Source organism: Rattus norvegicus, chromosome 2, assembly GCF_036323735.1.
Source record: "Rattus norvegicus strain BN/NHsdMcwi chromosome 2, GRCr8, whole genome shotgun sequence".
NCBI lineage: Eukaryota > Metazoa > Chordata > Mammalia > Rodentia > Muridae > Rattus > Rattus norvegicus.
In genome coordinates this window covers 27,313,707-27,341,179 of record NC_086020.1, presented here as the reverse complement: position 1 = coordinate 27,341,179, position 27,473 = coordinate 27,313,707, and the positions used below count along the sequence as shown (strand labels likewise).

Below are 27,473 nucleotides of genomic sequence, written 5' to 3'. Positions count from 1 at the left end.
AAAATAAAAACATGACACAGATTCTAATAAAACTAACATATAGATAGAAATGGAAACAGTTGCATAAACACATTTACAGCTCATCTTGTGACACAGTGACACAGTTTAAGCTATGTCAAAATAATGTTTTACTGACACCTAGAACTGGCTTGTTTTGGAAAATATACTTAAGGCCATCCTCTAAATAGACTGTCTCACTAGGCGCATGTCTACTAACTTCTTGAAAGACAGCAAAACGGGAGAGATAAAGCTGGGCCTGTGAGAGCTTCATACAAACCAGGTGAGTGTGGTCTCCAGACTCAGCAGCAGTGAGAAGCACTGAGATTAAAGACGGGAGGGAGGGAGGAACGGAGGGAGGGAGGGAATGCTCAAAGCTGCCACCACAAAGCTGGTAATGCATGTAATGATAACGCACGTAATCTAACTCCCATTTCAGGGAAACAGAGAAAACAGGCAGCCCTCAGGTAGTCTCTAAAAATGCTCTTTGAATCTAAAGTAACAAATCCACTCCAACATCAGCAGAGGGCTAAACCTTTCACCTTTCAATGTAATTCAGTCAGTAGGGACGGATTGCTGAATTCCTGGTTGCTAATCTTTAATTATTACATGCAAGGGCCCGCTGCGGCCTCCATTCCATTTACCCCCTGCACTCTTTCCAGAGTCTTCTATTCAGAGGCAAATGGGTTTTATGTGCACTGCCCATCTTCTAACAGTCTGCCTGGGTGGTTCAACCACCCCCAAGCTTCCCTAGCTGCTGCTGAGAACATGGAGGCCCACCTTGCTTTCATTCGGATGTGGGTCCTTTCCTGCAGCTCTCTGGCCCTAAATAAGCTCCCTCTTTCACCCGTGTGGCAAGGCTCCTCAGACCTCAGGCTGCAGCACCAGCACTTCAGTGGCACTCTGGCACGTTTTCCTAGTTTTGATTCTAGGTTAGAAAACTCACCCTCGTTCGGTCCCTAGCTCTGAAAAAAAAGAACCAAAAAAAAAAAAAAAAAGAAAGAAAGAAAGAAAACTCACCCTCTTCTGCACACAGTGACTCATGCTTGTCATCCCAGGACTACAGAGGGGCTGAGGGAAAAGGACTGCTAATCTGTCTACACAGTGAGTTCCGGGCCAGCCTGAACAATAGGAGATCATAGCTCTAGACAGACAGACAGGAAGAATGGACAGGGAAGGGAAAGAAGGAAAGAGGAAGGAGAGAAAGAGAAAGGGGAGAGGGAAGATGAGAGCTCTCCTTTAAATACGCTGTCTTACAAAAAATCTCCCAGAACAGGCAAGTATTACCACGCCTTTCTAGAAACAAGGAAACGGAAATGTGAAGAACTCAACCAAGCTGAGCAAGAGTGATAGCTGAGCTGCTATCACTGGAAAGCATTAACTTAAACCTTCTGCCTCCTGTGACTCTCTAATAGCACAATGCTCTCTAGGAAGGGGAGACTTGGGAAACCCTGTGCTCCAGCATAACCAGCATCACACATTTGCAATCACTCGTATGTTTCTGTTGAACTGAGAGGGGAAAAGAGAGGAGCTGGATGACTACCAAACTAGTTAGATGAAAGGAGTTCTAGTCCCCTGTGATGGTCTGAATGAGAATGGCTCCCATAGGCTCGTATGTGCAATGCTTGGTCCCACTTCGTGAAACTGTTTGGGAAGGATCGGGTGTGTGCTTGTTAGAGAAGGTGTGGTTTTGCTGGAGAAGATATGCTTCTGGGACTGGCTCTAGGGTTTCAAAAGCCCACACCAGGACCAGTCTTGCTCCCTCTGCCTGCTACCTGCAGATCAGGATGGGATGTTCTCAATGACTGCTCCAGTGTCAGGCCTGTGTATACCAGGATGATCATGGACTAACACTCTGAAACTGAAGCAAACTCCCAGTTAAACGCTTTCTTTTACAAAAGTTGCCTTGGTCATGGTGTCTCCTTACAGCAACAGAACAGTAACTAAGACACTGCCATAGTACAGTAAGCCAGTTATAATCCTCAATGAACTACTTCACAGTTGTGAGAAACAAGAAAGGAGCCAAAGGCTGTACACAAAAAAAATAAGGAGACAGAATTGCTAATTTACCCTGGTTTGATCAGTTTGTAATGTATACACATGTTGAAATGCCACCATGAACACCATAAATATATATATGTATATGTATATGTGTATATATATATGTATATACATATACACACACACATATATAAAATTACTGCGTGGCAATAAAATTGTTTTAAATGATTGCTCTAATTTTTTTAATGAGATACATAAAAAGACACTTAGAAATTCAGAAGAAAATCAGAAAATTGACTAGTCTTACCCTTCATCTAGAAACTACTTTGCAATTAGATGGTAAGCCAGAAGAAATTGAAATTATTTCTTTATATATACACCCAAATGGACTAAGGTAAGGAAGGTTCTTTTTCTTTTTTTTTTCTTTTTTCTTTTTTTTTTTTGAAAAATAAAGACAAATGACTTAGGTGATAACTAAAAGCAATGGAAATATAGACTATTCCAAAATAAAGCGGCGGGGGCCAGGGGGCAGAAGTTAGCTCTTTACATTTAAAAGTGAAGAACATTGTAAGGCCAGTAAAGTAATGCACTGGGATGATTCACAAAAGCTATATGCTGAGGGGGATATGCATTCATAGGCAATGTAAGCTTCCCGTTCTGGTTTTGTTTGAAGGATGAGAAGGGTTACAAAATTTCAAATAGAGTCTGAGAACAAAAATCAGTGACTGATCAGGAAGAGATTAGACGTATTTGGAACAGTCAGTGAAGTACTAAAGAACACACAACGAGAGAGTGCACGGCAGAGGACACAGGGAGCAGGGCACCCCACTCAGCCACAGCAGCAGGCAGGTTCAGGAGACTGTATCTTAGGCTACCAATCCACATCACAGCCACGCCTACTCCAACCCTAGGGCATCTGCTGCCCTCTGCTGCCCTCCTTAATCACCTACACTTACCTGCACACACACAGAGGCCCATCTCTATAACAAAAACTTCATGGCTGGCTGCTGAAGACTTTAATGTAAAAGCTAGCCAAATGGTCTCGAGCTATCTCCCAAGAAACCCAGATTGGGGAAGGGGGTAAAAATAGAAATCAAGCTACCAGAAAAGCCCTTAACTGGGAAACTTAGGAAGATTGGGTACCTTGTGTCTCTAGGCACAACAGATGACACATTACGACACTGTGCTCAAATCAGTGTCGGAAACTCAAACCCAAAGATGATGGGACTCCAGCAAAGGCCTGTTGACTAGCACGATATCTCCTGTACCAGTGTTAACTCCTTGATCATATCTGACGACTTAAGGGACTGTTTTTATTACCAAAAACAGATACTAAGGTTTTAAGGGTAAAGGGCACGATCTAAACATAATCTCCACGGTTCAGAAGACAACAATGCATGTGACATGTGTGTAGAGAAGTGTGTGTGTGAATGTGAAAGGAAAGGGGTAAGGCAGAGAGAAGAGGGAAGGAGACAGGAGGGGCAGGGGAGCACAGTGACTGTTTTGACTGTGGCTCCAGACTGGAGAGAGAGCTCAGCGGCTGAGAGTCCACACTGATCTTCAGAAGACCCCAGTTTCAGTTCCAGCACCGTATGCCTGTTAACACCAGTTCCAGGCCTTCTTCTGGCCTCCGAGGGTACCACACAAACCCACACACCAACGCAAGTGAAAAAGTAAAATCTAAAATGATAACCAGTGACTTTACATAGAGTGGTTCTCCTGACAAATGCTGGGGGCATAAAAACTGAAATGATTTTAAAGTCAAAGACAAAAGGAAAAGAAGCTATTACAAAGTAATCCATTAAAAAGTGGAGCAAAATGTCCAGGTGTGATAGGTCACACCCAGAAATCCAAGCATTCAAGAATCTAAGGCAGAAGGATTACAAGTTTGAGGCCAGCCTGAGCTACATAGTGAGATCCTATTTTGAAAGACAAATGTTTTTAATGAGAGCTCAGGAGAGACTAGGTGGCCACTTCCAGAATAGGAGTCTGTTGCTTTCTACACGACTGACTCCATTAAACTGCAGCTCAGTAGCCAAAATGTTTCAGTTCCTGAAAGCCAGAAGTCATATAGGATCTATGGCTACTATGCAAAACTTTAAACTTTTGGTGAGCTGTATGCATTCCCTAATTAAAAAAAAAAAAAAAAAAAAAAAAAAAAAACAACAGGGTTGGGGATTTAGCTCAGTGGTAGAGCGCTTGCCTAGCAAGCACAAGGCCCTGGGTTCGGTCCCCAGCTCCGGAAAAAAAAAGAAAAGAAAAGAAAAAATAGCATTGATTTCAAGGAGTTAATAGCATACGCAAACACATTAAAGAAAGAACTGAAAAAAAAAAAAAAAAAAAAGAAAGAACTGAGATTATAATGTCTAGGTTCAAATTTGACAGCTTCGTGACCTTGGGCAAATTAACCAACTAGACTCCCGTTTCCTCACCCTTAAAGTGGAATCATGGAAGTACTAGGAACAGCCCACTAAAGACTGAGGACTAGGGATGTAGCTTGGTGGCAGAGCACTGGCCTAGGCAAGGCCCCGGCATGCAGAAACACACTGAAGATGTTAATTATGAGTGTCCATGCACAAGCACTCAAGGTTCGCTCATTTTACTTCAACCCTAACTTCAGCTGTGAGGCATGCATTCTTCCCAAATTTTACATAGCCGGAAAGAAAAAACACCTTAGATGCTTAGAGATTAGAAAAGTAGACTAAGTGTACACAAGTCACATGCAAATTCAACTACTGAAACCTTCTACTGAGGGAAATGTAGTTATAATAAACGCCTTGTTGGATCAGTCAGTCACACAAATGCACACAAAGACAGATTTACAGCAATCATGTTTTAAACATTCATATCCTGGAAATAATGAACACAAATAATTTATATGCTTTATGCAAGATGTTAGTCAATAGAGTCGAATTTTCACCTCAATTTCAACTATTAGCACCTGGGAGGCAGACACAGGAGAATGGCAAGTTCCAGTTGGGGACCAGCCTGAGCTGTCTAATCCACAAATTCTTATTTTAATTATACCCCTTAACACCCACAAGACTATCAGTCCAGTTTCCTTACCTTAAGTGACGGTTTATTATGTTTTCCTGCACTATGTAACAATAAGAGATCAAAAATAAGAAAAACATAAAATGGCATGGTGGTTTGTGCACTGGGGTAGCAGAGACAGGAGGATTTCTCTGATTTTTCAGGCCAGCCTGCTCTACCTAGTGAGTTCCAGATCAGCCAAGGTTACATAGTGAGACCCTGTCAGAAAGCAAGGGGTGGGGAGGAACCACGACAAAGCAAAGCCCACCCCACCCCACCCCACAAAAAAACTAAACTAAAACTGAATCCGCTAAGGATGTTTTCAATTCTGGGCGGTATTTGCTGTGAACCCTAAGTAACTGTTTACAAAAGTGGTTAGTGATTATTTTTAAAATTCATACTATTTGTAAATAACTAGAATTAGGTTTGGTTCACAGCAACACTCTATTTAAATATTATCTCAATGCCTTAGAGGGCGGGGGAAAGAGTACTCTGGTGCAAAGATCACGGTGTAAGAAAACGCCAAAGGGTTTTAAAAAAACAAAGCTGTCATTCATAGAGAACCCCACCTCTTAGTCCTTATATTGCAGGGTCCAAATAAGCAGCAGGCCCACTCTCAACCCCCTTCCCCAAATACTCTCGTCACCTTTAAATAAATGACTTTCTCGAGGTCTGATCCTGTCCACTAGTTTGATTCACTAGTTCAAAATTCAAGCTCCTGTGCTCAGCCCAGATCAACTCTGTCAACGGTTTGGGAAGTGGAACCTCAGCTCAACAACCGGTTTTCCTTTCCCCCACCAAAGTTTGAAAACCACCGGCGTCGCCTTTGGCGTCCCCAGACGTTCCGAACAAGCCCCGCAGCCGGCGGGGCTACCCCACCCACCCACCCACTGCAGCGGGGACCGCAGGGAGGTTCCTCCGGAACCGAGAGCAGCCGGGTGGCCGCCTAGCGTCCCCGCAGCGCTCCCGCACCCCGAGCCCGGGTCCTCACTTCTTCCAATCGCTGCTGAAGAGGCCGAAGGCGCCCGAGGAAGAGATGGTCGAGGTGGCCTCCTGCCCCAGCTCCGCCGCCTCCCCTCCTCCGGACTGCTCGTTGTAGGCGAAACTGTTGCTAGACATTGCGGCGGTGCCGGCCAGCGGGCGGGTGCGGGCGGGAGCTTGCGGGGTTCTCTCCGGGTGGCTGGCGTTCCGAGGACACCGAACAAAACTAGTTCTGGTGCGGAGGGGGCGCGCGCCGGCGCTTCCGGGCTCGTCACCGCTCCAGCCGGCCGGGCGGCCCACCCCCTGCGCGTGCGCACTGAGTCCGCGCGGGCCGGCGCCTGCCGCTCCGGGAGCGCTGGATTCTCGCGCTCCGGGTGTTAGAGGCCGCCGGGAAGCTGCACCCGAGACCCTTAACAGGAAGCTGTGGTTTTTGCACCGAGTTTGCCGGAGGGTAGTGGGCAAGTAAAGTACTGGATTTGAGGCCCTTGGATGCGTTTTGCTGGAGGAGATCTCAGACCCTTCAAGGTTCTTTGCTTCACTTCTGTTGTCCGCTGATCGCTCCCGGAATCCTCCTGAAACACCGAGCACACGCCAGACGAATTTAGCTTCGGTGGTCACGAGTTCTCAACCTTTAGGGCAGGTTCCCGCCCCTCTCTTAGCCAGCGTGGCCAGACCACTGACGTTCTAGACTTGAAAGCTCCTCCTCCCGGGAAGGCTTGCAGGCTCTGCACCGAGGCGATCATCCACGGGCAAGCTTTGGCTAAGTATTCCTGGGGCTTGAGGTTCTCACTTGGAGTTCTAGGCGTGCGTCCTGCCCGCAGTCAGCTGCCCCGAGCGCCTCGGCGAGGTGCCGGAGTGCGCTCGCCTCTGGGAGCCACCTGCTCCCACTCTTTGGCAAATAACTTTCCAACATCCCCTAAGCAGCTAGGTGGGATGGTTTGTGGTCGCGGTAGCTGCAGCCCTCCTGCCCCGGGCAGCTTTCTAAGAGGAGCCTCACCAGCCGGCCTCCCTGGTGACTATGGTTCCTTCGTTCCTCATTCCCTACACCTACGGTCCAGAAAGGACTGAATACCTGGAGCCCGACAGACAATCACCAAAACCCAATGGTAGCACCCGGCAAACACCAACCCGGGTCCCACCAATATTTCTCTACCTGACTGAAATATCGCGTCGTCTTTCTGAAAACATGATCCTCCCTAGTGCCAGGAGGGAGAGGAGCCTCCAAACTGATCAAATGTTGGCAGTTAGTTAACCTTTCAATGAACCTGTCCAGATAACATGTGTGTTAGAGCATCTCAAATACATTGCTTCCCGGTATAGATGATATTGGTGGAATCTCTCCTACGACTGATCGACGGTGATGAGGTGTTATATGATGTTATATGATGCTTAACTTATACCCCATACACTATTCTAAGTGGTGTGCATGAATTAATTCGTTTACTACGGAAAGACACTAGGACTTGCTTACTTTATCTGTCAAGTAATGGCAATGCTGTACACATCCTCACTACAAAATAGACCTGAGTATATAATTTTTTAATTTTAGAATATATACACCTTTATTAGATATTCTAAATTGCTTTCCTAACATTTATGAATGAGAGGGATTTCCTCACATTCTCATAATTTTGTCATAAATGTCATATAGATACTTGTATTATAATTAATTTATATGTTCATGTCGATAATGAATATGGTTATCTTTCATGTGTTTCCCCCTCCCCAGGTGCTTTTTATTGTCTTAGAATTGCACACAAACCTGTTAATCCAATTTATCTCGAATAGTTCATTTTCTTATGAAAAAGGTTTATTATGTTTTTAGAGACAGGGTCTCACTCTGTAGCCCTGCCTGGCCTGGAACCTGCAATCCTCCTGCCTTAAGCTGCCAAGTCTGCGGTGCACCAGCACACCCCACTTGAAAAGGACTCATTCTCAAGTCTCTCTTTCTTTAACAAGCTGCTGGATTTTCACTGGTTGTTGTTTTGTTTCGTTTTCATACAGACTCGTGTAAACAGTTGACCTGTGCTTTGGAAAGTTGTGGGGGAAGTCTTGCTTTATTCTGTTTAGCTTGTCCTTGGAATGGGACGGGCTGTCAAAGCTGTTATGTTTCTCAAGAAAAAGAAACAGTATTGGGTAATTTATTTTTTTCCTCCTTCCTGGAATATTTTATAAAGATATAAAGCCTATGTCCTTTGGAAAAACATAAAATTCTCCTTCTCTGTTTCTGTTGCTGTAATGAAACACCATGACCAAAGCAAGTTGGGGAGGGAAGGGTTTATTTATTTGGCTTACACTTCCTCATGCTGTCCATCATTAAAGGAAGTCAGGACAGGAACTCACAGGATCCTGGAAGCAGGAGCTGATGCATGGCAGTGAATGGGTGCTGCTTACTGGCTTGCTCCATTGCTTGCGCTGTCTGCTTGCTTTTTTTTTTTAATTAATTTATTTATTATTTATGAGTACACTGTAGCTGTCTTCAGACACACCCCAGAAGAGAGCATCAGATTCCATTACAGTTGGTTGTGAGCCACCATGTGGTTGCTGGGATTTGAACTCAGGACCTTTGAAAGAGTAGTCAGTGCTCTTAACCACTGAGCCATCTCTCCAGCCCCCGCTGTCGGCTTTCTAATGGAACCCAAGACCACCAGCCAGGGATGGCACCATCCATGGTGGGGTAGGCCCACATCAATCACTAAGTAAGAAAATGCCCAGGGGTTGGGGATTTAGCTCAGTGGTAGAGTGCTTGCCTAGCAAGCGCAAGGCCCTGGGTTCGGTCCCCAGCTCCGAAAAAAAAAGAAAAGAGAAAAAAAAAAAAAGAAAGAAAATGCCCCATACAGCAGCTGTTCTCCACCTGTGGATCACAATCCCTTCAGGTGTTGCTTATCAGAAATTTACATTACGATTCATAACAGTAACAAAATTCAGGAAGTAGCAACAAAAATGATTTGATGGGGGGAGGGGCAGTCACCACAACATGAGACATGTCTCCAATTGAGGTTCCCTCCTCTCCAGTGGCCCGAGCTTGTGTCAAGCTGACATAAAACCAGCCAGCACATTCTGAAAACATGAGGAAGTGGACAAGGAGAGACCTAGACCTCCCTAATTATAAGATTGTCTATCTGTACAGAAAGAGTAAAATTTTAACTCCCTATGCAGAAGTCTAATCTTCCACTCCTCCAGAATTTAAAACTTTTATATAGCCCTAAAGCTTTCTAATAAAAAATTATAAATGCTAACTGTCCAGAAGAAACACTTGAGAAAGAACCAAAGAATCAAATCTATTACCAAACCTAAGCCAGATTTCTTTCCTACCCTCATGTACATTGTGTGTGTGTGTGTGTGTGTGTGTGTGTTGAAATAAATACTTTTTTCAAAAATACAAGGTTATTTTTCCATGATTTTTCTGCAATACTCACCAAAACCTTCATGTAATATTCTGATTTCCATTTTTTTTCATCTAAACCATCATGCTAATATATGATAAATTTGGATGCTGGGCTTGGTGGCCCACACCTTTACTCCCAGCACTTGGGAGGCAGAGGCAGGCAGATCTCTGTGAGTTCAAGGTCTGTGTTATATAACAGTGCATGCAAGGACAGCTGGAACTACATATCAAGACCCTGTATCAAAAAAAGAAAAACGTTTGTATGTATTGAACTTGTTCTCCAAGCACAATATGTGTGTGTGTTTCTCCTAATGCAAATTAAAATCAATGTCATCTTATGTCTTTTTAAAGATTTGTTTAGCTACTTTATGGGCATAGTGCTCTACCTGCATCTGTGTATGTCTGAGGGTGTCAGATCTCCTGGAACTGGAGCTACAGACAGTTGTGAGCTACCATGTAGCTGCTGGGAACAGAACCGGGGGCCTCTGGAAGGGCACCTAGTGCTCCTAATCAGAGTCACCTCTCCAGCCCTATACCTTATTTTTTTCCTCTTTGTATTCTCTTAGGTCTCTTTATCCATCCCCTTTGTCTCTCATATGCCACACAGAGTTACCTTGCTTTAAATATCGACATATTATTTTATTTTGTTAATGAAAAAGATTCTTTTCTTGACCAAACTTTGCAGCCTTCTGACTTCTGCTGGACCTACATCTATCTCAGTTCTTTGTAAAGTTATTTTTAGCAAGAATATTCCACCCTCCATATCTAATCAAAGTTGATCCCTCCCTCCCTTGGTGTGGTGGTCATCTGTCTGCCATCAGCAGGAATTCCGTTCTCCAGCTAGACTTCTATTCCTAGACCTGACCTCCTTCTCCAAACACTTATGAATCACCACCAATTATCCCTGGTATATTCGAAATGCATCCCTGGGTTAGCTCGCTCTTTCCCACTGTAATAATCCTACTCCATTTTACATTCTGTCTAGCCTTAGTTCTCTTTATTAATAGATGAGGCTTTTTTTTTTTTTTTTTTTTTTTTTTTTTTTTTTTTTTGGAGCTGAGGACCAAACCCAGGGCCTTGCACTTGCTAGGCAAGTGCTCTACCACTGAGCTAAATCCCCAACCCCTAGATGAGGCTTTTTTATCTAGTCAGCAACCTACTGCTGTACACATATGTGTTCTTCCAAATTTTAAAATATTATAACAACCTTTTGAACGCATGTGTCCGCATCCTGGTGTCAGAATTTCCATAATTACAGTCTCAGAACACCAATAACTAGATTGAATTACATACACACTTAAAATTTTGCTAGAGGCCAGGCACACTAGTAGTCCCATCTACTCAGAGGCTAACATGAGAGAATCACATGAGCTCAGAAGTTTGGGACCAGCCTGGGCAACATAGCTAGAGCAGGCTTTAAGAACAAAAATGTTATCTAACAAACATCACCAAACGTCTAACTGAAGGCAGAGGACCACAGTGGACCAGTGGTCCTTTGATTTAACCCTTTCCAGTGATGACTGTTGCAAAACTTGTTTGCTAACCTGTTCGGCAAAAATAATCAAATCTTAAGAATTGTTTAATGCTTGCTCAGTATTAAAATGTCAGTGTTGGGCTGGAGAGATGGCTCGATGGTTAAGAGCACTGACTGCTCTTCCAGAGGTCCTGAGTTCAAATCCCAGCAACCACGTGGTGGCTCACAACCATCTGTAATGAGATCTGATGCCCTCTTCTGGTGTGCCTGAAAACAGCTACAGTGTACTAGTATAATATATGTGTGTGTGTGTGTATGTATATATATATATATATATATATATATATATATATATATAGTCAGTGTTGTTTACTGCTCGATTTATAGGGACGTAATAAAAATCACTGTCCATGTAGGAAAATTTTGAGACCAAATGACGATGCTCCTGATTGTACACAGTTTCTGGGGGAAACAGAACTAAATGGTGACCATAAATGTGACAGATTAAGAGCAACTCAATTACAAAACAATGTGAATTTATCTTTTATTAATTATGCAAACTTGAAAAGTGCTTATTTTAAGTGGATTACTCATCTTCTTCATTTGCAAGCAAACTACAGATAAAGCATTTAAACTTCATTTTGCATAAGTTATAAACGTGAACAGGTAGAAATCTAAGTAAACTAATTATAGAAAAAAAATTGAAAATTTGTCAAAACTCTGCCCCCAAAATGTCCTGGACCAGGGAGGGATTAGAAAGATGGCTGACGGGTTGGGGATTTAGCTCAATGTTAGAGCGCTTGCCTAGAAAGCACAAGGCCCTGGGTTCGGTCCTCAGCTCTGGGAGGGAAAAAAAGAAAGAAAGATGGCTGACAATACTTACTGCATAGTCAAGAGTTCATATCCCGGAAGCCACAAAACAAGCCAAGTGTCCAAGGAAGGAATTGGGGGTTGCTGGCTTCAGGCCGTGCTGAGAAAACCCAAGCTCCTGGTTAGGAAAAGACCTTACCACAAGAGACTAGGCAGAGAGTAATAAAGAAGGATACCCAACTCATTTTTCAGGCCTCCAAGTGCACACACAGAGACACAAGGGCATACTCCATGCACAGACACATGCACACATATGGTGGTTTGAATAAAAATAGACCCCATCAGCTCATAAAGAGTGGCACTGATTGGAAGTGTGACCTCATTGGAGAAAGTGCATCACTAAGGGCAGGTATTGAGGCGTCAGATGCCAGCCCGGTCCAGTGTCGCTCTCCCTGCTGCCTCCAGGTCGAGGTATAGATCGCTCAGCTCCTCCTCTAGCTCTGTGTCTGCCTGCGGTGCCATCATGCTTCCCACCATGCTGATAATGGACCAAACCTCTGAGTGTAAGCCGGCCCCAAATTAAATGGTTTTCTTTATATGAGTTGCTGTGATCATAGTGTCTCTTCACAGCAAAAGAAACCCTAGGACATCACATAAATAAATGAATAAACAAATATTTTTAAGAAACCTTAGTCCAGCATAATTCTTTTTTTTAACAATTCATTTTTTTTTAAGATTTAGTTATTTAATGTATGTGAGTACACTGTTGCTGTCTTCAGACACACCAGAAGAGGGCATCAGATCCCATTACAGATGGTTGTGAGTCACTATGAGGTTGCTGGGATTTGAACTCAGGACCTCTGGAAGAGCAGTCAGCACTCTTAACCATTGAGCCATCTCTCTCCAGCCCAAGTATAATTCTATATAGACTTTTTGATACTTTAAACTGTTGCTGATGTTTTAAGATAACATACTTACAAAATCGCCTTCTAGGATTGGCATCGCTGATATCCAAGCCTGAATTTGTAAATGAACAACAGGCTGGGCCTGGTGGCACTCACCTTTCACCCCAGCATTCCGGAGGTAGAGGCAGGAGAGCTCTCAACACCAGCCTGGTCTACAGAGTGAGCTCCACACCTCAAAACAAACACAACAAACACATAACCAGCAGCGGCGACACATGCTTTTAATCCCAGCACTCAGTGGGCAAGGGCAGGAGAATCTCTGTGAGTTCAAGGCCAGCCTGAGTGAGTTCCAGGACTATGTAAGACTGCATTTCAAAAGGTAAATAGATAGGTAGGTAGGTAGATAGATAGATAGATAGATAGATAGATAGATAGATAGATAGAATTAAATAACCCACTAAGTTTTGCTCTATGATAAAATAATTGGGGTTGGGGATTTAGCTCAGTGGTAGAGCGCTTGCCTAGCAAGCGCAAGGCCCTGGGTTCGGTCCCCATCTCCGAAAAAAAGAAAAAAAAATTGTCAGGAATGGTAGTGCACACCTTACCTGTAACCTCAGCACTCAGAGACAGCGATCAGCAGTAAGAGAATCATAAGTTAGAAGCCAGCTGTGTTACATGGTGAGACTGCGCTGGCTAATTGTCGAGTTAGCAGAACCCAGAGTCACATGGGAAATGAACTTCCCGGATGCTTTTGAGGGATTGTCTTAACTGCTTTAATTGGGATGGGAAGACCCACCCACTGTGGTTGGCGGTTTCGTTTCCGGGTAGAGGGCCTGAACTGCGTCATTGGGAGACATCTGAACAGAAATGCTGAGCAGGGGCACCCATTGACCACTCTACTTCCTCACCGAGAGGATCATGGGACCATCTTCTTCAAGCTCCTGCTTCCTTGGCTTCCCCACCATGATAGGCTGTACCTACCCCACCCCAACCCCCAACCCCCACCCCCGCATTGTGAGCCAAAATAAACCCTTCTCCCTTAAGAAGCTTTTGTTGGGTCATTTTAACACAGTATTGTGGATTTGGTTTACTGCTTATATTATGTTACTTGGGTTCCCAAAAAAAAAAATTACAGGAGAATCCCACATGTAAGACGCTGCCGGTCCCTGGTCCCAGTTTGTTCTAATTGGTAAATGAGCAGGGAGACAGAGGCGGGAATTTAGTTTTCCCAGGCGAGGGACCAAGGGAGGAAGAAGGATCTAGAATCACCATGCCAGGAAAGGAATAAGATGCAGGGTTGAGAGCTGCATCAGACAGAGTAACAATCATGTAAGAGCTGGGGAAGGGTGGCCCCAGCCCTCCACCACCCCCCGACTTGGGTCTGGGGTAACAAAGAGGAAATACAGACTTTAGTAAGTAAAACTTCAGGAGTATCTGAGGGAAAGCATTAGCAATGTGGAAATTTGGGAGTGGCCCAGCCATTGCGCTGTTTAAGCCTTATTAAAATAGAAGGCTGCGTGTGCGTGCGTCCGTGCCTGCATGCGTGCGTGCGTGCATCTTTCATTCGAGATTCCAGAACTTTAGGGCAGGAGCCAGGAACTCAAGCCACCACTGCCGAGGAGATGAGTAGATTAATCAGCTACAGTTACACAACAGGAAAAGAAATTCACACTGAAACTTAAGATATTTCCAGTAACAGGTAAAAGAAGTTCATTTACTGGTATTTCATCTGTTCTTTGTATTTAAAGATATACTTAATGACCTAGAAGTAAATATAACTATCTTCACTCTGTCGGTAGTCTTAGGAGAACTGGTACCAGACCTTCAAGAGTACTAAAATCTACCCAAAATCTATAAACCATAAATCTACAAAATCTATAAAATGGCATAGTAATGTGTGTAACCCGTACGCATCTCCTAACTTAAAAATCATGCCTAGGCTTTTGGATGGGGAGAGCTTAGAGCAAGATGTAACAAACAGGACGCCCCTGGCTTAGACGGTGGATTAGCCAGGATTCACCACCAGAGGATGTAACACAGAATGGCTTACAAATTAGGATGCTAGTTGTTGCGCCCAGCGATTGAGTTACCTGTTGATTCTAAACTAAGACTGTGTGGTGTTTTCCTTCATGCAGCGACTCAACTAGGTTCGAGAGAGAAAGATACAGTGGCAAAAAGTGGGTTAACAAGAACTGCGTGGGGCTGGCATGGTAGTGACCACCATGGGAACTTAGCAAGTCGGGTAGAGAGATTTCGGAGCTCCGGGTCAGAGTCTGCCGGGCTGAGAACAGGCCAGGCCTGCCGGCCTGCCCACTAGAGGTAGAGTGGTAGCCCTTTTATTATTTCACGCAACAGATGACATCCAACGTGGCAGACAAGAACCCACTAGAAATTTAAGATTCTATAGCCTACAGTTGCAAATTTAATGAGAAATTTGGAGGTTTGGCGAGCAACATGATGGCCTAGCCGTGGGAACCTTAAACCAAAGAAAGAGTGCTCTGATGTCCCCTGCTGTGAAAACCAGACAAGTTGATTGCTCTGAATCCGAGAGCCTGAGAACCGAAGCTGCCTACTTCTTGGGACAGATATTGGTTGAACTGTTAACTTATAAAATTGGGATTTCTTGCTTTTAGGATAGATTTACATACAGATTTTGTCCGAATCACATGCGGGATTTCACCCATGATTCAGAACTAGGACAGGGAAAATTAGTCACTAACTCCAAGTAGAGAGCAGTGGTAGTTGCCTACTAAGAACAGGTATTATATAAATATCTGTATTTAACAGGGAGGAATCAGCTAATAGTAGTCTGTGGCTCCAGGTAGAGCCACGTGGCCCCCATGGGAATTTTAGGTTTATATCCTGATGTAACAAATTAGAAAGGGCTAAATGGGTTCATATAGTATTTGTTTAGTTTACTCCATCTGTTTTAAATTGTTGTTATCAAATTAAGTGATCTTCTGGGGCAGAGGGCAAACTACAAGTTTTCCTTGTTGCCAACTGAAAATTTGGGAGAAAGTGGTATCTTTGTGTCTATAGAAAAGGTGATTAGGCTCTGGACATCTTCCAGAGCTATATGGATCAGATTTGATAGAGGGAGACTCCCGGAAGAACTAGATTCAAGAGAATAAAGCATAAAAGGAATAGAATTTCAGCCTAACCAGTCTGTACACCCTACCCAGGCTGATACAATCCATACAGATATCTTGATGATACTTAAATTTGGTTTTGAGATTTTTATATTACAGAATATACAGCTTTGGTGAGATGCAGTGTCAGACATGCTGAACTGACCTGCTTGAACTCCTGATCTCAGGGACTTTCAGCCGGATCCAGTCAGGACAGACATCAGAGACCTCAACAATTATTGCTGTGGCCTTCTTACAGCCAAACAACTCCCCCATGTTCCTTACCCTACCCCCTTCAAAGATATCTCAAAGCCCATGTATAGTTAGCAGTAGTTATGAAGAGTCATCGCCCTGGTTCCCTGGACTTGGGGGGGCTGGAGGTGCTTATTCTAAGGCTGTCTTTCTGGGGAGTTTAGAAATGGTCATAATTTAACAGGGAGGAAATAGAAAGAAATGATTGTACAGCCACGATCTCATTTGATAGAAATCCTTATAATTGTTACTATGTTGAAGTTATAATTTGTCACATTGGTACAGGACTTGTTTTGATTGAGAATCAGGGTTTTCGTTGGCATAAATTTCTTCTATTGATCCAGACATTTTAAAAGCACAAAGCTTGGGCCCTTTCCTTCTCTAAACGCCATTACAGACTACAATGAGCAAGCAGGTGAGTTAAGCGCCAGAGAGCAAAATCTTGGCTCCGAGTTAATTACCAGGGTGTTTGCAAGATATTTCTATTAGAAATAGCTGAGAGTAGTGAACAGACAACAGTCCAGATTACTTTACATAGATAGATAGTTTTCAAAAACGCCAGAAACCCACAGAATGCGACATTTAGTGTTGTTTATCATTTGTTGAGACAGCTGCTCCCAACAGCTCCCCATTTGTGGGTTCAGAGAAGCAGCTGAGCATCTCCACATCCAGGTGAGGTCGCACACTGCGGCGAGGTGACTGAGAAATAGGAAACCGCCTATTTCTCCTTCAGACCTTCATGAGAGGACACAAGTTACAGGTTAGGCCAGCTTAGTTCTGCCGAGGCAGAATAAGCCAGTCCTTAATAATTCCTGTTTCATGAGGTCTGTGCTGATCCTGGGCCAGAAGGCTGAAGACGGATGCTCCAACTCCCTGGCATTACTGGGGCTGTATATGTAGGCGGCTCTCTCTACAGTTTGTCTCAGTTCTGGAAGCTACGTTAGGCTTCCTATATTTTCAGATAATATTGGTTGCTCTCAGATTTCTGACTGGGTTGAAGGACTAATTATAGTCTCATAGCCAACCCGGGCTGTTTAACATTGAGAGAACATATTTAATTGGATAGCTTTCAGATAATATATAAGTTAGCCAGGAAAAAAAATATGGATTTTAAGCCTTTCTTAAGTTAGGATATATAGCAGAGTTTTCTATTTAATTGACAAAAATGATGGACTGGGCATTAGGTGTGTTTTATACACTGTAAATTACAGGATGGTAATAGTTGTGCTCATATTACATTTGAGAGGAAAGTTCTTTTTTAATTGGACAGAAAGGGTGAAATGTTACCAGGACCTTCCCCTAATGAATAAAGATTTTAGGGGACCAATCACTAGGGGAGGAGTAGGTGGGACTTCTGGGTTGGAGAGGGGAAGAGAAGAGGCAGGGAAAGGTGACTTGCTTTTGGACAGGGAGAGCTTAGAGGACAAGATGTAACAAACAAGAGGCCCCCCAGTTTAGATGGTAGGTCTGCCAGGATTCGCAACCAGAGGATTTAACTTAGAATGGCTCACAAATTAGGATGCTAGTTGTTGTGTCCAGCAATTGAGTTACCTATTGATTCTAAACTTAAAAAAAAAAAATCATGGGCTGGGGATTTAGCTCAGTGGTAGAGCGCTTACCTAGGAAGCGCAAGGCCCTGGGTTCGGTCCCCAGCTCCGAAAAAAAGAAACAAAAAAAAAAATCATGTTTAGATTACCTAATACAATATAAATACTATATAAGAGTCAGTGTATCTTATTGTTTAATCCATAGAGACAAGAAAAAAAAGTAAATTCCATACATGCACAATTTTCTTCAGTGGTTACTGTTACGGTTGGTTGAATTTGTAAATATGGAATCCATAGATAAAGGACTGATTGTATTTTTACTATTATTTTATATGTAAATGGAATATGAATGGTCTATATTAAAATGACTATAAATATACAAAGAAAGACATACATCACTTTTGTCAAATATTAAAGGCATTCTAACTAAAGGCGAAGGACGAACAAGCCTTTTAGTATCTTTTAACATCACTATCACTGCAGTGGAAATCTGGGCCACATAAGAAAACAACACAAAAGTAGTGAAAAGCAAGAGTTCATAAAATCCCCGGTTAGCATAACTAAGTCACTAGAAGTTCTCACTTGAGAATTCTACACATTATTATCACTCAATAAGAAATGTAATTTAAAAGGGGTTGGGGATTTAGTTCAGTGGTAGAGCGCTTGCCTAGCAAGCGCAAGTCCCTGGGTTCGGTCCCCCACTCCAAAAAAAAGAAAAAAAAAAAAAAAAAGAAATGTAATTTAAAAAACAAAAAAAACAAAACCTATTAATCCCAACATTCCAGAAGCAGAGGAAGGCAGATGTCTGCGTTCAAGACCAGCCTGGTCTACAGAGCTAGTTCCGGGCCAGCCAAGGCTACACAAAAAAAAAAAAAAAAAAAAAAAAAAAAAAAAAAAAAAAAAAAAAAAAAAACCCTATCTCAAAACAAACAAACAAAAAATAAAGCAGCCTCTTCTAAGGCATGTGGAAAAGTAAGAAAACCACGAATTTTGCCAAAGGATGTGCATAGGTACAGAAAAGATCTGAAAAGGGCATCTGTAATTCTAAACTGGAATATTTAAATGAATATACAGGGTGATAAATTCTAGGTCTCCATTCTTCACGTCTGTAATCCTGCCTGCTCAGGAGGCTCGGATGAGACAATTGTTTCTCTAACTTTAAGACCAGTCTGAGCAACGTAGCAAAACCCAGTCTCAAACTTTTTTGTGTTGTTGTTTCCAATCAAATTCAGTTTTAATCAAAATTCAGTGAAAGCAAGAAAATGCGGGCAGAGTGGGGAGAGAGAGACTGGATTAACCTTTCTACTTGCTTAAATGCATTACAAAGCTACTGTTAAAGTTTTACACTGACCCCAAGGCAAATAAATTGATTGGTAGAATGGAATAGAATGCATGGTATGGCTTTTCCTGGAGAGGCGTAAACAGTTACTCTATCCCAGTGTTAAGCACCAATGTCAGTGCAAAGAAGTAATTCTACCCACAGCGGCTCGATGAGCTGGTGAGTTTATTGAGCTCCTCATTTACTCACTGCCAAGGACAAGACTCAGCTTAGAGAGGGGTTCCTGAGGAAGGGATATTTGGGAGCAGCAAAAGAATGACTCGAAATCATGGGTACAAGCTGACAGCTTTGCGTTCTGCTCCAGACAGCTGTGTAGATAGCTCAGCTCTTGCAGACCAAAGCACAGCTTTTTGTTTTGGTTTGGTTTTGTTTTTTTTTTTTTTCCCCTTTTCTTTTTTTCGGAGCTGGGGACCGAATCCAGGGCCTTGCGCAAGCGCCCTACCACTGAGCTAAATCCCCAACCCCTTAAAGCACAGCTTTTTATTTACATTTCAATTCAATCACTAACCCAGATTCCCTTTTGATTATCCCACGGATCAGCATTTTATGACCCTTGATTCTTAGAGACACAGCAAGTACATTTTTTTTTAACATAGTAAATGAAGTCAAAAATCTGCCTGCTTTTGTAAACACAAATAATAAGTTAAGCTGGGTGGGATCCTATCCTGAGACCACCAGTCCCACCATGACTGGACTGAAACTTGGTCAATCCCAGGCTAACCTTGAACTCAGGAATCTGCCTGCCTTTGTAAGCACAGACAGTAAGCTACCTGGGTGGGATGCAGCTCTGAGATCACCATTCCCTAAATCTCATATCTTTCTGATAAGCCGGCTCATTTGTGTAGCCATCTCTGTTCTTTTAGGTCCACGATGCCCCTCATAAATTCATATTCATCCTTAAATTTTGCACAGTTAAAAAATTATATATTCTTGAACTTGTGCTTTTAGAGTTCTTTCCCACAGACTTAAAGGCTGTACCCTTTTGCTGAGGAACACATTCTTACCTCCTAGACTCATGCTGTTTCTAATTATCATGGAGTCGTTAACCTTAACAGAGAGAGTATTTCCTGAAGGAGGAACATGAAAATATGTACATAATCAATACAAACAAGCTCCTCACCCACAGCAACTGTCACCACTCAGACGCCCACACCCTGATAGCACTACTCCAGGAAACTGTCATGCAGTCTCTTCCACATAGGGGGACTTAACAACTTTCTCAAGAATGACTCAAAGGCATTTGAGTCTCTGAAGGCATGCCCCAACATGAGTTAAGACTCAGGAAAGCTGCATCCCTGGAACTATCTTGTAACAGTGTCTCAAACCTTAGTAGGCCTCCAGATCTTAGCATAACTGACTCCATGATACAAGTAACATGCAGGCCATAAAACTCAGTAAGTAGACAGTATCACCTGCCAAAACCAAAACGAAGGATTAATCCTTCAAATTCCATATAGTTCTGGGAATGTCTTAAAAAACAAAACAAAACAAAACAAACAAACAAATAAAAAAACCCGCTAACCTTACTCGTTAGCTTCTGTAGCTCTAATTCTGGCTAACTGTTCTTGTTAACTGAATTATGTCAACCCAGAACATTTTTGTGCTTTGGATTTTGGATTTTGTGCATAAAAGCTCACCCTGAGAAAGGCCCATTGTTACACTGGGATCCTAAACACCCAGTGTAGTCATCAGCTAGCCCAAACAATTTTCTATTGGTTTAAACCCATGTCCATGCAGTCTTCTCTAGTGAATACCCCACATCAGATACCTTGCAAGATTTTTCTGAAAAGGTCAATGCTGTGAGATCATGTTTGTGTACAGACAGACATCTAAATGAAGCCACGTGTAACAGGATATTTGATCACACTGTGACCTCTGAGATTGTGTTATTTACTGGAGACCCCTGTTTTCAGTTGTGGCTCAGCCTTAGCACACACCTTTAATCCAAGAGCTTTCTGCTTGAATATCATAAACAATGTTAAATGAAGTCAACATGGGTCAAAAAGCAGAGCAAGCAACCAGTTGACAGGAAACAAACATGGGATTATTAAGAGAAAAAAAAAAAACATAGAAAGTAAGAGGGGGTCAGGAGCACTGATAGAGAGAGGGACAATTGGGTTTGTCTTGGTTAGGATTCTTACTGCTGTGAACAGATACCATGACCAATGCAAGTCTTATGAAGGACAAGTTTAACTGTGACTGGCTTACAGGTTCAGAGGTTCAGTCCATTACAATCAAAGTGGGAGCATAGCAGTGTCCAGGCAGGCATTGTGCAGGCTGAGCATAGAGGTCTACATCTTTATCTGAAGGCTGCTAGTGGAATACTGGCTTCCAGACAGCTTGGATGAAGTTCTTATAGCCTACACCCACAGTGACACACCTATTCCAACAGGGCCACACCTTCTAATTGTGTCACTCCCTGGGCTGAGCATATTCAAACCATCACATGGTTGTTGTTGGTTTTTGTTTTTGTTTGTTTTGTTTTGTTTTGAGAGAGCTTGAGAGAGGGGCACTGCTTCTGGGACATCGGCTGAGGAAGGTCAGCTGGGTGCTTTCTCTTCCTCTCTGAGCAGGTTTTCACCCCAGCACCTGGCTCCCAAATCTTCATTGGTAAAATGGAATGATTCAGATTTTGGTTTTTTTTTTAAAAAAAAGCCATAAATACATATAAAGCTTGTCCTGTATTCGATGCATGTTGGAGATCAGACAGGGCATGAACTGGATGAAAAGTCAAGCCTTGTCTTCAAATGAACAGATCATAACAGAAACGATAACAGAGTCCCGATACTTCTCCTCGTGAATATGCTTCACATTGTCATAGGGGCAAGAGGCTGTCATTTATGAAACACTTAACAAGAACACATCACAAAATACATTTTTAATTATATTACTTAATTTAAGACTTATTCACTCATACCCTATTGCTGTATTTGTTATTTTACTAAGTGTAGGGAGCTGCAACGTGCTGTGCCTCAGAGATGGCGCTGGTTTCCGCCTTCCACCCTCCCGACGGTGAGCACTCCTTGTAGTATACAAGTCCTTATTTGGCTATGCTTGCCTGGTCTGCTAGCTTCCACATAGTGACAGCCTGTCTGCATGACCCATGTGGCACATTGAGGTTGGTCGGCATTGGGTATTTAAGCCGATGCAGAGCGTTCCCCGGAGAGAGAGAAGAAGCTTGTACAAGGTTCCTGAATAAACTGCTTGAAGAAGATCTCTGCTAGTCGTGTCTTCCTTGCTGGTCGAGGTTGGGCGCAACAACTAAGTGTCTGACTTTCTTCTGAGTGGTTGGTATATATTAACTCAGTTGATCATTTTAAACATTCTTTTCTAAATTTTTTTAATTTCATGTGCACCGGTGTTTTGCCTATTTCTATGTCTGTGTGAGAGTGTCAGATCCCCTGGAACTGGAGTTAGAGACAGTTCTAGCTGACATGTAGGTGCTGGGAACTGAACCCCAGTCCTCTGGAAGAACAGCTAGTGCTCTTAACCACTGAGCCATCTCTCCAGCTCTGGTTGATCATTTTAATGGTTAAAAAAGTAAACTGAGGAAGTAAACTTGAAATATGTGATCGGGTTTACACAGCTAATAAGACTCTGAAATCATGAAATCAGTACTTAGTGTCCACACTTTGAATCAATACTGCTTCTTGACACGCTTATACTATAGGTTGGAGATTGTATTGTATCAGTATACACTTTTGTTAACTGGGTAGGTTTCATTTTATGAGTATGTCAGAATTCACAAAATAACTCAGTGACAAACCTTCGATTTATTTCTAATCTTTCGCCATTACTAATTGTGAGCTTTCAGAAGCAACAATAACAATACATTTTGCTCCCCGTGATTCCCTGAGAGGTGGGTGCATGGTTAGCTCAGGAATTCACATTGATGATGCCCCTCTTTTTCTTTTTTTCAAAGTTAACTAAGCTTTTTATTAAAGCAACTACAGGAAATTATGTATAAAATAAATGTTGAAGACTCTTAGGTTGTGATACAGAGAATTCCTTAGGAAAATAATCATACTCAACTACATAAAATAATTTAAGTGGCAAAAAAAAATACCATAAATATCTAAATGAAATGGAGGTTTACTTTTGCCATACCATTGAATAGTTTTGTGGCTATTTAAGACTGAGCACGGACTAAGGAGATGGTGCAGTAACAGAGTACTTGCTGGCTGGCAGCTGTGAGCTTCTGAGCTTGATCCTGAACTTTACATCATCAACCATGAGGAGATTGATTGAGCTGGTGCCCAGCTAGAAGTTCACCATTACTGATTAGTGTTCATGGTGCTAGAAGGTATTCTGCATGGTCCTCCTCCGCATATATATGTGACTCATCACTGTCTTGATGACGTTCTGGGAGGCACAGGGATGCCTGGGCATTCTTTCCATTTAATCTAGCAGTCTTCTGTGTTTCCGTCACGACTTCTTTCTGGAGATCTTTTTGTTTTTGTTTCTCATCATTGTGCATTCCAAATCTGAGAAGCAAGTTGGTGTGTCTCAGGTATTCAGGGTCTAGCACCTCATGGGGTCAGATGTTTTCCAGTGAAGGGGACGCTTCCCCTCTTATGGCACCATTTCTCAGAAGTAAGAGGTAGATTGGCCAAGTCTGACTAAAAAGAGGAAAAGCATACATGAACATGGTGATGAAAGAAATCACTGAGGCACACTGGTGTTTTCCCAGACCCTGACAGACAGGCTACAACAGTGGCTCTAACCTCTGCATCTATCCATGCACTTTCTCCAGTACAAATCAGGGTTGGTGCATTCAGCCTGGGAAACTAATTAGACAAGTATCTGAAGAAAAGCGTTCCTTTGGCTATCTCCAGTGGTCCCTGTGAACAACTGAGAACGGCAGGAACATTCTAGAATGTGGGTAGAAATATGTTTGACACCCTTGGTGATGTCACCATATTACTGCTGACCCTCCTGTGATCATAAATCCACTTGGACGAACCCTGAATACAGCATTTGTGGCGCTTCTGAATAATCTGAGCCTCATTCTTTGCTAGAAAGAAGGGTTAGGCATGGCTCTAACTTCAACACAGGTAGAAACCATGAACAACGATTCTTTATTGTCGATGGGTTTTTGTTTTGCTTTGCTTTGATATGCTTTGCTTTGGTTTTGGGCTGAAGTCTTCCTGTGTTGCCCAGGCTGATTTCAAGCCTCTAGACTCAGGTGATCCTCCTCTCTTGGCCTCCCTGTAGCTAGAACTATAGGCACATGTGAACACACCCAGCTAAGGAGAAGCTTAAGCATTCAGAATGCACTTTTACAGCAGATTAGTAACTTGATTGAAATTAGGTGACAAAAGGAAAACTGAACTCATATCAATCTGAGCTAGATCTTTTTGTGTTTTGAAGCAGAGTCTCTCTGTGTAGCCCTGTCTGGCCAGGAGCTCATAGCAAGCCTCTTGACTCTGCCTTCTGAGACCTGACATTGCACATGCATGCCACATACCCCACTGGAGCTAGGTCTTAAGATGTGAAAAAGTTAATTTATGCAGCTAAATAAGATGCATCTAGACTTTATAGCAATGAAACCACCAGGAACACCTCCCAAAGGCACTAGGGCACTAGAGAAATCCTGTGTCTGAAGCAAATATACTAGTCTGAAGTCTTCAATTTGAACAACATTGTTTCTGAGCTTACTAGATTAAAAAAGGATAATAAAGCAGCTCCTACAAGAGCTAAGAATAAATCTTCAGGCTAACGTAAAAATGTCCTGAGCCACTGACACAGTAGCAGATGGGGCAGAGGCAGCAGCAAGCATTGTTCTGCTCACACATGGGTATTTAAAAGCAAAACTGGGTGGCCTTTAAAAACTAGGGAGTAAATCACCTCATGTTAAATCTTGCTATTCAGATCCAGGACCCATGTTGGAAGAAACTAATGAGAAATTTGGAAGGGAATCTTTCAGAAGGCACTGAAAAAGAACACCGAGTTCATGGTGGAAAAAAATTATTTAAAATCATCTTGAAGTTCAATGTCATCACTTAAGAAAACCAAAGTGGAAGAAGTCAGGGAAACAAGAGTTAGTAGATACAATAAATATGAATGCCGTTTTATCAGTCAGAATATTTGGTGCAAATAAAAGGTAGCTTCAAACCAACTAAGCAAGTAATAAATGCAAAAGCTAACTGTAAAGGGAGGGAATTACCCCACAGCAAAGGCATGATGACCCCAGTAAATGAATCCACAGCGGTAAATGATATTGCCAGAATTTTCTCCCATCTCCCAGATCTGCTTTCTACCATGTTGGCTTTGTTTTCTTTCACTGGGGCAGGCTGATGACAAGGCTGCAGAGAATTTTAACCTTATGACACTGAACTTAGCATCCCAGTGCAACAGAGACTTTTTTTTTCTAGCAAATTCCAAGGAGAGGGATCTGATTGTCCCAACATGGGTCCTTGTCTTAGTTTGGTTTCCATTGCTGTGAACAGATACCAAGACCAAGAAACTCTCATAAGGGACAACATTTATTGGGGCTGGCTTACAGGTCCTGAGGTTCAGTCTATTATTGTCAAGGTGGGAGCATGGCAGCCTCCAAGAAGACATGGGCTGGAGGAGCCAAACCTTCTACATCTTCATCCAAAGGCAGTCAGGAGAAGACTGTCTTCAGGTGGCTAGAAGGGGAGTCTCAAAGCTCACCCCCAACAGCGACACACTTCCTCCAATAAGGACACACCTTCTAATAGTGCCACTCCCCAGGCCAAGCATATTCAAAGCACCACATTCCACTCCCTGGCCCCCATTGGCTTGTTCGAACACATGAGTCAATGGGGCCATACCTAGCCATAGCATAATGCAAAATATATTTAGTCCAGTTTTGAAAGTCCCAATAGTCTATAGCAGTCTCAACAATATTAAAAGTCCAAAGTTCGAAGTCTCTTCTGAAATTCATCCAATAGCTTAACTGTAATCCCTTTTAAAATGAAAATAAAAAAGCTGATCACATACCTCCAATATCACAGGATATACATTACCATTCCAAAATATCACAGTGAGGAAATCCTGGACGAAACCAAAATGAAAAAGGCTGCTGGACAAACCCCAAACTGCATCTCCATGTCTGATGTCCAACTCCTTTCAGCTTACTAACTATAGCTGAAAGAACCTAGCTCAAATCTCAGGATGGCGCGCCCCAGGAAACACCGATCCCGGACAAGCCCCCAAATGAAAGATCCCCAAAGAGAGACCCTTACTCACGTCTTAGGAAATCGCCGACCCCAGACACAGAGAGACCATTTTAGATGTAATAAGCAAAGGCGAGGTTTATTACGGAAATCTATTACGGAGATCTCCGGGCCGACACATATCCTGCGCAGGAGACAGAGGTGTCGACCCCGAAACTCAAAAGTCAGGGGTTTATATAGGGAAAGCTAGGGGGTTTGGCGCAGTTACACACAATTGGCTAATTTCTGGTGCAGCTATAAGTGATTGGCTCATTCAAACATGGCAGTGAGATTACACCACAGCAGAAGAGTACGTGCTGACTGGAGCGTACAGGACTTTAGAAGCCAGGGGCTTATCAGGGTTTGAAGGACATCTGGTTAAAGTGTGACTCTGAGTAAGCTGGGGGAGGTGCCCTCCTGCCAAATGGTTTATGAGTCAGTCTTGGGTTGGTTCCTGCATTCCTTTTCTTTATCTTTATGGCCCGTCAGTCCTGACTGCAGGGCGGGCCCCGCCCTGCCTGGACAGTGTTTAGCCCTGAATCTGTGGATTTTGAAACTTATTCTTTTAACTTCATATTTTTAAAGCTTAAATCTGTATAATTTTCCTTTCATAGCATAATTCTTTCTCTTGCGATGGTTCCATTCACTATTAGCAGTTTTCCTAAGAAGATATCCCGTGACTCTGGCATCTCAAACATCTGGGTCTCCAAGGCAACTTCAACTTCCCAGCTTCTTGTTTCAATGTCTGGGATCCACACATGATCTTCTGGGCTCCTCAGAAGGGTTTGCATCACTTCTCCAGCTCTGCCCTCTGTAGCACTCTAAGCTCAGGTTGATCCACTCCACTGTTGCTGCTGTTCTTGGTGGTCATCCCATGGTCCTGGCATTGCCAATATGCGGGTGTCTTCCACTGCAACTAGAATTCACCAATAGCCTCTCATAGATTCCATTCATGGTGCCCAACCTCAACCTCTTCAATCCTGGGCAGTCAACTGCAACAGAGGCTTCACCTTCACCAGTGGCCTTCCATAGCCTCTCATAGTGCTGAGCCTCAGCTGCTCTCCATGACCCCTTAATGCCTTCAAAACCAGTACCACTGGGACAATTCTTACACATTACCAAGTCCAGCTATCAGTGTGGGGTACATTCTTCATGCTCTCAGAAAAATCTCACCTCAGTGATTCCAGTCCTTTTTTTTTTCCTTTTTAGTTACGGTCTCTCGTTTACCCCTCTCATAGTTCCTCATCCCATTCTTCCTCCCCCTGTCCCCGAGGGGATGTTCCCCCTCCCCACTCCCTGAAGCCTCAAGTCTCTCCAGAATTAGACACATCTTCTCCCACTGAGGCCAGACCAGGAAATCCTCTGCTGTATATGTGTTGGGGCCCTTGGACCAGCTTGTGTATGCTGCCAGATTGGTGGCTCATTATGTGGGAGTCC

At 43.0% G+C, this 27,473-nt stretch overlaps 1 protein-coding gene across 4 annotated transcripts in view; it reads right to left on the bottom strand.

Moving 5' to 3' along the window:
* Nucleotides 1-9,939, bottom strand: part of Ap3b1 (adaptor related protein complex 3 subunit beta 1) — a 204,443-nt gene extending 194,504 nt beyond the window's left edge. For 3 of the 4 annotated variants that reach the window (XM_063281703.1, XM_063281704.1, XM_063281705.1), the window contains exon 1: nucleotides 6,023-9,939. In XM_063281703.1, coding sequence (XP_063137773.1) covers nucleotides 6,023-6,150 — 128 coding nt within the window. In that variant the 5' untranslated portion in view covers nucleotides 6,151-9,939. The remainder of the gene's footprint in view (nucleotides 1-6,022) is intronic. The other variant, NM_001107646.1, reaches the window with a different exon arrangement.
* Nucleotides 9,940-27,473: the final 17,534 nt, after the last annotated feature.